Source organism: Rutidosis leptorrhynchoides, chromosome 7 (assembly GCF_046630445.1).
Source record: "Rutidosis leptorrhynchoides isolate AG116_Rl617_1_P2 chromosome 7, CSIRO_AGI_Rlap_v1, whole genome shotgun sequence".
NCBI lineage: Eukaryota > Viridiplantae > Streptophyta > Magnoliopsida > Asterales > Asteraceae > Rutidosis > Rutidosis leptorrhynchoides.
This window is the reverse complement of record NC_092339.1, coordinates 366679060-366694157: the sequence shown is the minus strand read 5'-3', so window position 1 is coordinate 366694157 and position 15098 is coordinate 366679060. Positions and strand designations below refer to the sequence as shown.

The following is a 15098-nucleotide window of genomic DNA, read 5'->3' as shown; positions in this document are numbered from 1 at the left end:
ATATCATATTAAGCTCATTTAATTTTTGACTTGAATTAGAAATGAATAATCTCTAAAACATTAGAGATTACATAATTTTCGCAGAGTATTTCACTAATGAAATTAATACTTCATTATTTATTCTTATTGATATTCCTCGGTGAAGGAAGTTGATGCTCGTGGAATTTTGTGAACTTACAAGGCACAGATGATGTTTTCTGGAAAGTTTCGAGTACATCGAAAATGAGAATGTAAAATCAATTATGTAATTGAATAATACACTTGATTTATTATGAAATGAAATTCATTGAATTGAAACAGAGATTGTAGTTAACGATGATTAAGTCGCTAACGAAGAATGTACATCATAGCATATTAGTAATATGAATTAACCGAGTAGTTAAGTTCCATACATAATAGCTTAGTACAGAAAGATTTATTATGGTTTATATATATAAGATATACATATAAATTATTCAAAGAGAATGAGTTAATATTTCGTTGATACAATATACGCGTTATTGATTCGTAATGATGTCCACGGTGATTCTTGAACTGGCAAAACTTGTGATGTTAGAGGTGCTGCTGATTCTGACGATGTTGACAGCACTGACTGTGCTGGTGAGGCTAAGGGTATTGTTGATGCTGTTGGTAAAACAAGTCTAGCTTATACCTTATGTACCATTTTTGTCAGGGTTTCTACTCTTCCTTCTATCATTTTGGTTCACTCATTTGATTTATGGTTAGGGCTAGAATAGATAATTTCTAAGATTATAGATTATATAATCACCGTAGGATATTTCTTCGATGAAGTTATGAATCCGTACTTACTCGTTTGTTGTTGTTGATACTCCTTGGTATCTATGGTGCGTATGATGTTGATATCCGAGGTACAGATTGTGATGTTGAAGCGTATGATGGGGATGTTGTTGGTGGTGGTAATGGTCCTGTTGGTGTTGATGATGGTGGTACTAGTTATGCTGCTGGTGCTGCTGTTGGTGTTTGTAACCTTTGCACCATATTCTCCAAAGCCACTACCCGAGCACGAAGCTCGTTGACTTCTTTTATTATACCAGGATGATCGGTGGTTCGGACGATCGGATAAATAAGATTTAGAATATGGGATAGTATATAATCGTGATGAGATACTCTGGAAATGAGAGAGAAAATAGTATTGCGAATAGGTTCGCCGGTAAGTGCTTCAGGTTCTTCGCCAAGAGGGGAATGTGGTGCATGGAAGGGATCACCTTCTTCTTGTCTCCAATGATTAAGTAGGCTACTAACCCATCCCCAATTCATCCAGAATAGATGATGGCTAATTGGTTGATCCATTTCGGTCACACTGCTTTTAGAACTTGAGTGGAAATCCATATCGGAATAGCTGTCGGAATCTAAGGAATTTAAACTTGATACAGGATCCATTTTGTGTAATCAAGGAAAAGATTTTTGGAATGAAATAGATTATAGGACTAATTTGGTACTCCTCAATACATAGTTTACACACACACACACACACACACACACACACACACACACATATATATATATATATATATATATATATATATATATATTATACCAGAATTCCATAAGTTACGGAGAATTTTACGGAAGATGTCAGGCAAAGTTTACTGTAATAGATATGCCAAGATATGAATTTTGTCAATACTATCTATGCAATCAATGCAATAAGACGCGTTTAGACTTAAGATGATAGACAGGTAATTTTCGACAAGAAATGATAAGCAAAACTTTTGACATGCAGACACAGTCGAAGTCCAGACTTACTAATGCATTCTAACAACTATCAATTAGACACATTAATGCAAGACCTGGTTCGCTAGGACCAACGCTCTGATACCAACTGTGACGATCGCTCCAAATCCCTATGGACGAACACGTCATTCATTAATTTCATTGCGAGGTATTTGACCTATATATGATACGTTTTGTAAACATTGCATTCTTTTGAAAAGGCACACCATAATTGAATATTTAAATCAAAGGTTTTCGACATCTGATGATTTCTACATATAGACAATCACCGTAATATAATAGTTTACAATAATACTTCCGTTGATAATGCAGTCAAAATAAGATAGATAGTAATGATTTGTGAATGCAACGTTTTCTCGAATAAAGCATGCATGACTCCATGCACATATCTTGTACAACATATAAGCAAACAGCGGAAGACTTCTAGGGAACCTGAGAATAAACATGCTAACAAGTGTCAACACAAAGGTTGGTGAGTTCATAGTTTTAGTATTTCGCATAATCTGTATATAAAGGTGGATCACAAGATTTCAGTTGTTTCATCCAGAAACGTTTATCAAAATATTCTACAAGATTGAGCACCCTGATAACTAAACTTTAACGTTTATATAATAAGTACCCCTGTTTTAACATACATGCAACCAACATGTACAATACACGCAATCCAACGTGTACTAAACTCAAATAGCATACGTCTGTTTTATAGTTCAGGTTAGGGTTTCTAAAACTGGAACAGACGGGGATGTCAAGCCCTATGGATCCATATATAACTATTCACGCTCACTAGTTCTTATAACCGGCAGTTACTAGTTACCAAAGCTAAGAGATTTTCGGTTCAAACTCGGTGTAGAATTTAGTATGTACTTGTATCCATTGCGTTTAAAATAAAGTGCATGTATTCTCAGCCCAAAAATATAGATTTCAAAAGCAATTAAAAAGGGAGCATATGAAACTCACCTTAGCATCATATAAAGTCGTTCACCAAAATGTGACCGAAACTCGGATTACCAAATAACCGTAGATCTCAACCTAGAGAACATATGTTGGTCAATAAATGTCTATCAAGCTAGGTCAGGTCATAGTGTATCACAATCCTAATGCTCGAGATCGACATACAAAAGTTATCCAAAGTCGTTTCAAAAAGTCAATTTTGACAATAGTTCAACAAAACGAGACGTACCTTATATAAGGATTCATTTACTCGGTTGATAATATTCAAAAATCCAATTTATCAATCTTACAAACAAGTTGTTTAAATATTAATTGCAGATTCAAAAGCAATTCTAATTAACGTCAATCATAATACATTTGATCATATCTTTTGATTCGTTCAACGAAATTACGCGATTTCAAAATGAAAAGTTATTGATTTTTCGCCAGCTTTCCAAAAACATGTATATCATATACCTTTTACTAGTAATATATGTATTTAATTCGTGATTCATTATAAACTGTTTAACGACGAAATTTAGCATACAAGCATGCATAAATATATATACTCGAGCACTAGACATGGATACACAATTAATATATAAAAGATAAAATATGAATGCTCACGTATCAATATCGTGATTCAATATTGCAGGGAAGTACGTAGACGCAACAGAGATGATAAACACTAGGTTTGACTTGCCAATAATACCCACGTACATTACCCATAACCTCCATAGCTATAACCCATAATTTCCTTAGCTCTATCCCGCTTGAAAACCCATTTTGAAAGTGACACGCTCATGACTTCGTCGTAGTATTTTATGTATAATAATACTACTAATAATAATACTAATAATAATAATAATATTAATCTTAATAATAATAATTATAATAATAATAATAATAATAATAATAATAATAATAATAATATTAATAATAATAATTAAATAAATAAATACAGAGTAAGATGGATGATATATGTGTGTGTGCAATCGAGCAAAAACGAATTCAATTTATAGACCTTTCCTGAAATCTGACCCCATGCGATCGCATAGGTTTTATGCCTATTTCCCATGCGATCGTATGGCCCCAAAATCCAGCTCACACTTTTGTTGTTATTTTGCTTGTCGACATAATTAAATATAATATATATAATTTAAATTAATTAATTATATAATATATTATATTTTCTTGTCTAGTTGACTTGTAATTTTTCTTCCGATAAGTCGTACGTCGTCACTCGACTTATGTCCCAGTTCCGGTTTTTCGAACGTCCTTTCGTACACTGAGAAAACTGGCACTTTACCTTTCGTGACTCGTACATTTGTCAAAATATAGACTTAACTGTCCATAAACTATATCACTCGAAATATAACTTATACATTCGAGTGTTTTGGTCATTTACTTCTATAAATCATCGTCTCGTTATCTATCAAAGTATATTTAATAATATTGTTTTAAATCAAAACGTTTAATAACCAAGTTAATATTCATAAACACGTTTTAAATACACATCGCAAGTTATTCATACAATTACAATTCCAACTTATCATATATATTCAAATAGATATTCAAACCAATAAGTTTTATGCACAGTATCATACAATTAATACTTTGTTACGCTTTCAAGTTATAGTGTATATATGTATCTTTTTACATATAATTGTTCGCGAATCGTCGAGAACAGTCGATGGGTAATTGAATAGTTCAAAAATTTTGAGATTCAGTTTTACAGACTTTGCTTATCATGTCGGAAACATTAAATCATATCGAGAATTTGGTTCAAAATAAGTCAAAATTTTCCGGGTCATCACATATATACACCACAATGATCAGCTCTTAGCAGCCCATGTGAGTCACCTAACACATGTGGGAACCATCATTTGGCAACTAGCATGAAATATCTCATAAAATTACAAAAATATTGATAATCATTCATGACTTATTTACATGAAAACAAAATTACATATCCTTTATATCTAATCCATATAAACACTTTCATTCTTCAATTTTCTTCATCTAATTGATCTCTCTCAAGTTCTAAGTGTTCTTCATAAATTCTACAAGTTCTAGTTTCATAAAATCAAGAATACTTCCAAGTTTACTAGCTCACTTCCAATCTTGTAAAGTGATCATCCAACCTTAAGAAATACTTGTTGTTTACAGTAAGATATCATTCTAAATCAAGGTAATACTCATATACAAACTTTGATTCAATTCCTATAACTATAACTATCTTAATTCGAGTGATAATCTTATTTGAACTTGTTTTCGTGTCATGATTCTACTTCAAGAACTTTCAAGCCATCCAAGATCCTTTGAAGCTAGATCATTTCTAGTCACTTCCAGTAGGTTTACCTACTAAACTTTAGGTAGTAATGATGTTCATAACATCATTCGATTCATACATATAAAACTATCTTATTCGAAGATTTGAACATGTAATCACTAGAACATAGTTTAGTTAATTCTAAACTTGTTCGCAAACAAAAGTTAATCCTTCTAACTTGACTTTTAAAATCAACTAAACACATATTCTATATCTATATGATATGCTAACTTAATGATTTAAAATCAGAAAACACGAAAAACACCGTAAAACCGGATATACGCCGTCGTAGTAACACCGCGGGCTGTTTTGGGTTAGTTAATTAAAAACTATGATAAACTTTGATTTAAAAGTTGTTATTCTGGGAAAATGATTTTTCTTATGAACATGAAACTATATCCAAAAATCATGGTTAAACTCAAAGTGGAAGTATGTTTTTCAAAATGGTCATCAAGACGTCGTTCTTTCGACTGAAATGACTACCTCTTACAAAAACAACTTGCAACTTATATTTTAGACTATAAACCTATACTTTTTCTATTTAGATTCATAAAATAGAGTTCAATATGAAACCATAGCAATTTGATTCACTCAAAACGGATTTAAAACGAAGAATTTATGGGTAAAACAAGATTGGATATTTTTTTATTGTTGTAGCTACGGGAAATATTGTAACAATTCTATACAAATCATATCCTAGCTAACTTATATTGTATTATACATGTATTCTAATATATTATGTAATCTTTGGATACCATAGACACGTATGCAAATGTTTTGACATATCATATCGACCCATGTATATATATTATTTGAAACAACCATAGACACTCTATATGCAGTAATGTTGGAGTTAGCTATACAGGGTTGAGGTTGATTCCAAAAATATATATACTTTGAGTTGTGATCTAGCCTGAGACGTGTATACACTGGGTCGTGGATTGATTCAAGATAATATATATCGATTTATTTTTGTACATCTAACTGTGGACAACTAGTTGTAGGTTACTAACGAGGACAGCTGACTTAATAAATTTAAAACAGTAAAACATATTAAAATGTTGTAAATATATTTTGAACATACTTTGATATATATGTACATATTTGTTATAGGTTCGTGAATCGACCAGTGGCCAAGTCTTACTTCCCGACTAAGTAAAAATCTGTGAAAGTGAGTTATAGTCCCACTTTTAAAAATCTAATATTTTGGGATGAGAATACATGCAGTTTTATAAATGTTTTACGAAATAGACACAAGTAATTGAAACTACATTATATGGATGAATGATCGAAGCCGAATATGCCCCTTTTGCTTGGTAACCTAAGAATTAGTAAACCGATCTACTAATTGACGCAAATCCTAAAGATAGATCTATTCGGCCTAACGAACCCCATCCAAAGTACCGGATGCTTTAGTACTTCGAATTCCTTTATATCATGTCCGAAGGATTTTCCGGAATGATAGAGGATATTCTTATATGCATCTTGTTAATGTCGGTTACCAGGTGTTCACCATATGAATGAATTTTATCTCTATGTATGGGATGTATATTGAAATATGAAATCTTGTGGTCTATTATTATGATTTGATAATATATAGGTTAAACCTATAACTCACCAACATTTTTGTTGACGTTTTAAGCATGTTTATTCTCAGGTGATTATTAAGAGCTTCCGCTATTGCATACTAAAATAAGGACAAGATTTGGAGTCCATGCTTGTATGATATTATGTAAAAACTGCATTCAAGAAACTTATTTTTGATGTAATATATTCTTATTGTAAACCATTATGTAATGGTCGTGTATAAACGGTATATTTTAGATTATCATTATTTGATAATCTACGTAATGCTTTTAAACCTTTATAGATAAAATAAAGGTTATGGTTGTTTTAAAAATGAATGCAGTCTTTGAAAAACGTCTCATATAGAGGTCAAAACCTCGCGACAAAATCAATTAATATGGAACGTTTATAATCAATATGAATGGGACATTTCAGTTGGTATCCGAGCGTTGGTCTTAGAGAACCAGAAAATTGCATTAGTGTGTCTTACCGAGTTTGTTAGGATACATTAGTAAGTCTGGACTTCGACCGTGTTTTTCTTCAAAAACGATTGCTTAACATTTTTTTGTTGGAAACTATATATTATTAACATGTAAATATTTTGTGATATATTAATCTCTTAACGTGTTTGATATTATGTGATAGATGTCTACCTCTAGTACAAATCTCATTGATTCACCTAATAATAATGAAGAGTCGAATATATTTTGGGAAGATTCACAAATTCTCGAAGAGGAACCGGAAGAGGAGGAACCGAAAGAGGAGGAACCGGAAGAAGAGGAACCAGAAGAGGAGGAATCGGAAGAGGAGGAACAAGAAGAAGAAGAGGTTCCGGAGGAATAAATATTGATACCTATAGTAAACCGATCTACTAATTGACGCGAATCCTAAAGATAGATCTATTGGGCCTAACGAACCCCATCCAAAGTACCGGATGCTTTAGTACTTCGAATTCGTTTTTATCATGTCCGAAGGATTTCCAGGAATGATAGGGGATATTCTTATATGCATCTTGTTAATGTCGGTTACCAGGTGTTCACCATATGAAAGATTTTTATCTCTATGTATGGGATGTATATTGAAATATGAAATCTTGTGGTCTATTATTATGATTTGATAATATATAGGTTAAACCTATAACTCACCAACATTTTTGTTGACGTTTTAAGCATGTTTATTCTCAGGTGATTATTAAGAGCTTCCGTTGTTGCATACTAAAATAAGGACAAGATTTGGAGTCCATGCTTGTGTGATATTATGTAAAAACTGCATTCAAGAAACTTATTTTTGATATAATATATTCTTATTGTAAACCATTATGTAATGGTCGTGTGTAAACGGTATATTTTAGATTATCATTATTTGATAATCTACGTAATGCTTTTTAAACCTTTATAGATAAAATAAAGGTTATGGTTGTTTTAAAAATGAATGCAGTCTTTGAAAAACGTCTCATATAGAGGTCAAAACCTCGCGACGAAATCAATTAATATGGAACGTTTATAATCAATATGAACGGGACATTTCACCTTCTTTCTGAGCATATCCTTTAACCACCAGTCTTGCACGATACCACTCCACTTGATCATCGCCATTTCGCTTGATCTTATACACCCATTTATTTCCAATAGGTTTTCTACCTTTCGACAATGGCACAAGTTCCCATGTTTTATTTTTATGAAGAGCTTCATTTTCTTCCTGCATAACTGTCATCCACTGAGATGCATCTGAATGATTTAGTGCATCACGAAGAGTTGTTGGCTCTCCTTCCTCTGTTAGAAGACAATATGCAACATTGCTTTCCATAATATAAACTGAGTGCCACCCTGGACGTTTCCTTTCCCGATTAGAAATACGAGTCGCTGGAGCTTCATCAACGACTACATGATTTTCATCGTGCTCTGGTACTGCTTCAGAAGAATCTTTATAAAATTCATTTCCAACCTGTATTGGTGTAGTTTCTTTTGAAGTGCTAACATCTTTAAGATCTTTGTCTTCCGTAAAGACAACATCTCTACTGATGATTACTTTGTGGGCAGTGGGGTCCCACAAGCGATACCCCTTAACTCCATCAGCATACCTCAAGAACAAACACTTTCTGAACTTTGGATCCAACTTTGTCGTTTCTTGAGAATTGTACATTGTGTACACATGACTTCCAAATATATAAAGATCTGAATAATCAACTGGTTTTCCAGTCCACATCTCCATCGGCGATTTCAACTCAGTTGCAGTTGACGGTGACCGATTTATAACGTAACAGGCAGTACTGACCACTTCTGCCCAGAATGATTTCCCCAAGCTTGCAGTTGCCAACATCGCCCTCGTTCTATCTAACAAGGTTCTGTTCATCCGCTCTGCCACTCCGTTTTGTTGAGGAGTGTATGCTGTTGTGAACTGCCTTTTGATACCTTCTTGTTTGCAGAACTTATCAAATTCATCACCAGTGTATTCTCCTCCATTATCTGTCCTCAAACACTTGATCTTTTTACTAGATTCAAGTTCAACCCGCGCTTTGTAAACTTTGAAAACTTCAAACACGTCTGCCTTCCTCTTGATTGGGTACACCCAACATCTCATAGTGTAATCATCAATAAATGATACAAAATACTTTGCTCCTCCTAGGGATTGAACTGGTGCTTGCCACACATCAGAGTGAACCAATTCTAGAGCCAATTTACTTCTAGAATTTGATGTGTTAAACTTCAGGCGATGCTGCTTGCTGATTACACAATGCTCACAGAAAGGTAGTGATACCTTTATAAGACCAGGAATAAGATTTCTTTCAACAAGAATCTTCATACCTTGTTCAGACATGTGTCCAAGGTTTTGATGCCATGTCATAGCAACTTTATCACCTGAACTATTCGAAGCAACAGATGCTTCCGATTCCTGTACCATCTCACCTTTCAGAATGAATAGATTAGCACCCACCTTTTCTCCTTTCATAAGTACAACCGCGTCTTTCTTGATTATCATGATCTTCTCATGTATCACCACCTTACAACCAAGATCATCTAATTATCCTAAAGACAATAAGTTCCTCTTCAAACCCTCCACGTGTCGTACACCTTGAATAGTACGAATTGTACCATCGTGCATCTTCAGAATGATATCTCCAATTCCAATGATCTTTAGTTTGTGATCACTGCAACTGTATACAGATCCTCCTGAGATACGTTCATATTGTTTGAACCATTCTCTTCTAGGGGTCATGTGAAAAGTAGCCCCTGAGTCAAATAACCAGACATCAACAAATGTCTTTCTGCCTTCATATGCTACCACTGCTTCACTAATCAAAGCAGTCTCATCTTATGAAATGTTTGCGATATTTCCTTGAGGATTAGAGTTATTTAAACTCCGAAAATCCTTCTTCAGATGACCTTTCTTGCCACAATTGTAGCATGTATAGGTCTTCTTCTTTTTAGACTTCGGTTTACCATGATTGTGACTCCCACTTGGGCCACGTTCCGTTGTTCTCCCTCCTGACACCACCAAGGCCTCCACTTGTCGTGAACCGGCCTGTTTGTCCTCCTTGTTATTGCGCCGATTTTCTTCTTCTAGAATAGCAGCTGCTACTTCATCATAGACTAAGACTAGATTCTCCGAGAGAACATTATTGGTTAAGTTAATAATGAGTTGATCATACGAGTCAGGTAGACTCTGAAGTAAAAGTTCAGCACGTTCTTTTGGCTCTATATTGCAACTTAATGAAGCGAGTTGAGAAAATAGAGTATTCAAAGAATTAATGTGCTCATTAACTGAAGTAGATTCATTCATGCGTAGCGCATAAAGTTTCCTCTTAAGGAATATCTTGTTGTGGAGTGATTTGGTCTCGTATAATTTTACGAGGTGATCCCAAATCTCTTTCGTCGTCTTCTTTTCTTCTATGCTAGACAAAACGCCATCTGCTAGTGCCAGATGAAGATTTGCGATAGCCTGGCCGTCCATCTCTTTCCATTTTTCATCAGTGAACTCGGATGGCCGTTGACTGATTGCCGCTAAACACTTATCCTTTCTCAGGATAGCTTTCATCTTTAATTTCCATAACGAGAAATTACTCCCGTTAAATTTTTCAATTTCGAATTTCGTAGACATTTCTATAATCACAATCTTCTTTTCGACAATACTATATTTATGAGAAATAGTACCCGGGAACTTTTATCGAGTGAAATTAATCTTACTTATTTTCTGATGTGGACGATCCACTCCCGTGGCAACCACAGAGCATACGAAAAGTAGATTAATACACACTAGATATTAGAACCTTAGCTCTTGATACCACTTGTTGAGAAAATCGACACCGAATTATAGCAAACCGCTAGTAATAATTGAAATAATGACAATAAAGGAACACCGAGATTTAACGTGAAAAACCCTAATAGGGTAAAAACCACGAGCAAGGAAAGAAACGTTTCACTAATAAGAATAATAGGAATTACAACTTCTCTCTAATTACAAGGATAATTACTAATCCTTATATCTCTTGTAATTAGGAGACTAAACTCAAACTCTCTATTACACTCTTAGAATATAAGAAGAAGAATGTGTTTTTGGGATGATTTGAATGCTTGCTTATGGCTCTATTTATAGTAGTAAGAATTAGGATTTGGTGAGAGTTAGGCAAGTTAGGTAATGAAAAGTTTTACCTACAACTCATCAACAACCATCCACTTATTTCACCAACTACATCCACCAACAACATCTACCAACAACCAATTTATTATTATTTCAATACTAACCTTGTTGTTGTTTGAAATTGGCTTGAGAAACTTGCCGCTCACATTGGAGAACCGAATGGCTTTGCCGGAACGGTTCGAAAAGGAGAAATCCATATCTAACTCCGCCGCCGAATTGAAACCCGAATCATCGTCCTCATCCACCGCAACCAACTTAGCCTTCTTTTTCTTCTTTAATTACAGAACCCGAGACGGAGGAAGATGACGCACGAGAGGAGCCCACCACTTTAACCCTCTCATCGACCTCATTAACCTTATCGACGCTGCAACATCCTCATACCCACCTTAAAACGCCATATGATTGAACACATTTCGTCTATAACTCGCACAATCCATCTCACATACCTTGTCAACACATGCAAATTTACGACCCAAAGAAACTGTCGGGGATATGATATCACCCAAATCACCAATTCCACCACAGACACTACTCGGAGACGGGACAAAACAATCAGTAACCAGACCATGATCAACCAAAACCAAAGGGACTTCACATTCCCTTATTAAACACGTCTCCTGAACATTAACATTCTTAAAACAAGCATTCATAGCAGCTAATGACCAAATTGATGTATTTTATGGTCTTTAGAATCTTATATAAAATGCATTTATGGATGTATATGGTACAAAATGATCGATTGCTTAAGTTTAAGTCCAAATTTGTTTCCATGCATGTTATAATCAAAGCCAGTCTCATACCAAATATGAGTCGATGTTATCGATGAAACACACAGCTGAGTCAATGTGCTATTAAAAGGACATAGTTCGTTATTATTCGAATATCTACACTATTAAAGCAACTAAAATAATCCATGTATCGGTCATGCCATTTTGTGACACCTTCAACGCTAACTCCATACATGATCAGACTGCAAACCAAATGAACAACCAAATTAAACACCATAAGTACCTCAAAACATATGACAGTTGACAAAACAGAACTAAATATAAGTAGCAAACCGAAGAATATAGAATACCTGAATAAATTCAAATCTCATTTCCATATTTTTATAGGATTTTTCCTACAAATATCAGACTTTAATATATGGATTTTGTAAAAATACCTGAACCTGAGGGGTTTATACTATTGTTAGCAGAGTTCAACCGCATAGTGTGTGGCATGAGATATGGTGATCTAGTTTCCACCATAAGCATCTTCAAGGATATCTTACGGAGATAATCAGACTAGAAACAAAATGAATTAAGGAAATTAGGTAATTTGATTTCCTAGTTAAATTATGTAGTTCTTGGCTAATTTGTATGTACAACTCCTCGTATACAACAAACCTGGCTGGTGGCAACAGTAAAAGTTTTCTCTTCACACTCTGCAGCTAGATTTTTAAGAAACTCTGACCCGTATTGTGGAAGATGCCTAATCAAGGTATCAAATCTGCCCAAGAGAAACACATGGTGGTCATATAAAGTATTTAAAAGTTAGCAGTTTAATAAACCAACTTTTTTCAAAAAAAAAAAAAAAAAAAAAAAATGAGTAGAAAACCAGTCACTGTAAACAATGTAAATTAAAGTTGCTACTGTGAAAAAGAACAAGTAAATATCAGCCATTAAACATAATCAATAATTTTAAACCCACACAAAAGTAACTTTTAGAGAATGACATCAGCATACATACATCTTGTTCACGATCCTTTGTCGTGAATCTGCATGCAGATGAGCCCTCCAATCGCCATTTTCAATGGACGAGTCACCAACAACACCACCTATCTCCTATTAATGACTAATTTTTAATCACATAGTAACAGTAAAAACAAATTAACGTCAACAAAAAACCATTTCATCAGTATTAATACATACATGTAGGTGTGTACTATTGACAGCAGAGTTTGACTGCATAGCGTTTGGGATGGGATATTGTGGTCTAGCTTCCGCAGCAGACGTCCTCATTGATATCTTACGGATATAATCAGACTATAAACAGAATAAATTAAGGAGATTAGTTGACCAAGTATCTTAGTTCTAAATCTTTGTATAGACTTAAAGAACACAACAAACCTGGCTTGTGGCAGTAGTGTAAATATGCTCTTCAATCTTCACAGCTATTTGTTTAAGTTGTTCAGGATGCCTAATCAAGGTATCCATTCTGTGCAAAAGAAACACATGTTGCTCATATAACGTAGTTAAGTGAAATTTTCAACAAACAAAATAGTGTATAATATGTAAATGGAAACAATGTAAGTATGAAGAACAAATATATATGAGCCAGATGTAAACAATTACTAATAACCATACAAACAATGCAGAAAAATTGAAATATTATAAGGCTATAATCTCTGCCAAACATACGCAATACTTTCGGACAATAACAAACAATTTCTTATTTCCTCCAATAACAGTTCTTAATCCTAATGAATCTCACTGAGCAATTCCATTTGTTATCAGATTAACAAATATCATTTCAATACGTAAATCGACTCTGTTAGATCTAAGCTATAAGAATAGCCAAAAATATAAACCTACATAAAATAACTTTAAGAGAATGGTATCAATATACATACATCTTGTTCGCTATCCTTTGCCGTAAATCTGCCGTCAGTTGAGACCTCCAATCGGCGGTTTCCATGGAGGAATCACCAACAGCACCACCTGCACCCTGCGTGGGCCTCCAATTACTCGTATGCATTTCCTAATTAGCCGGCTAATTTTCAATCCTATAGCAACGGTAGAAACAAATAACAAATTAGCGTTTATAAATATCTATTTCGCCTATATTTATACATACATGTAGGTGTGTATGTATGTGTGCCACAATTTTTAGATTTTTAGGTTTTCATGTTCGAAAATGATACTGATAGTATTGGTGTTAAATTCACAACAAATTCATGTCAATTTAGCAAATTCAAAATCAACTGCGACTACTCTTAGTAGAAACCACTAACAATCAGTAATATTATAAGTAGATACTTATAGATACAAATAAAGTTGTATAAAAATAAAAACTAGTCGAATGATGAAATAGCGTACCTACAACAAAAACGCCTAATTCCAGAAGATGATCGGTAGTTCAATGCGATAGGATTAATCCAGATGCACAATTGAATCGAAGATTAACTGGTAAAACAATCGATAATCCGAGAACGAAGAATGAAAAACGGAATTGAATTACAAGTGACCAAATGGAATTCATAGATTCAAAAGCTAAATCTGCAATTAAGCACTAGCTAACTACTTATACAACTTCGAATTGGACATCTATAACTGCTACTAACAGAACTAAACAGAATTAGTTATAACTGGACTTCGTCTCCTTCGTCATTTATTTCAGATGCTTGTTTTCATATCTGTTTAAGCTGTTACAACCAGTCACGTGCCTAGCACATTTAAATGAACCCACGTGCTTGTCACGAGCTATTCAATTTGAAGTCAACAAGTCAATATAAGAATTCAAAATGCTCATATCAGAATTGTAATTCTCAGTTGATGAATTTTGGATCATGTTTTATATTTTCTAGGTTAGAAAAAGAGAGAACAAAAGAGGTAGGAAGGAGTAGGGGTGTTCACGAAACCGTCAAACCGCGAAAACCGGCTGGACCGGACCGATTTATTGGTTCGGTCCAGTTTTAGATATTAGCGGTCCGGTCGCCGGTTTTAAGATCTCCAAACCGCGAAACTCGGTCCGGTTTGCGGTTTCATTAGGCCATCGGCCGGTTAAACCGGACCGGACCGGATTGTATATACGTCACTGATATTAATTTTATGTAACTATATATTTCACTGAATAAACATATTTATACGTACATAGCAGATGCGAACATGTTTAG

The 15098-nt window shown here is 34.3% G+C and overlaps 1 protein-coding gene across 2 annotated transcripts; it reads right to left on the bottom strand.

The window, feature by feature from the left end:
* Nucleotides 1-11935: 11935 nt before the first annotated feature.
* LOC139858777 (uncharacterized) lies at nt 11936-14591 on the bottom strand. 2 transcript variants are annotated; one of them, XR_011763082.1, is made up of 8 exons: nt 14302-14591; nt 13836-13988; nt 13333-13420; nt 13135-13248; nt 12953-13047; nt 12610-12712; nt 12300-12507; nt 11936-12191 (listed from the first exon to the last, which is right to left on the bottom strand). XR_011763082.1 is itself a non-coding variant. In XM_071847609.1 (8 exons), the coding sequence occupies exons 2-8, from the start codon at nt 13958-13960 to the stop codon at nt 12187-12189; spliced, it is 651 nt and encodes a 216-aa protein (XP_071703710.1). In that variant the 5' UTR covers nt 13961-13988; nt 14302-14591; the 3' UTR covers nt 11936-12186. The 2 variants fall into 2 exon arrangements, 1 of the variants encoding a protein (XP_071703710.1); XM_071847609.1 differs by having other exon boundaries at nt 12387-12507.
* Between the last annotated feature and the right edge of the window lie 507 nt (nt 14592-15098).

Coding starts and splice junctions, on each gene's coding strand:
- LOC139858777 (XM_071847609.1), bottom strand. CDS start 13,960: ATGCATACGAGTAATTGGAGGCCCACGCAGGGTGCAGGTGGTGCTGTT. Junction 13,421..13,835: donor CAAAGGATAGCGAACAAGAT/GTATGTATATTG, acceptor TCTTTTGCACAG/AATGGATACCTTGATTAGGC. Junction 12,508..12,609: donor TTACTGTTGCCACCAGCCAG/GTTTGTTGTATA, acceptor TTTTGTTTCTAG/TCTGATTATCTCCGTAAGAT.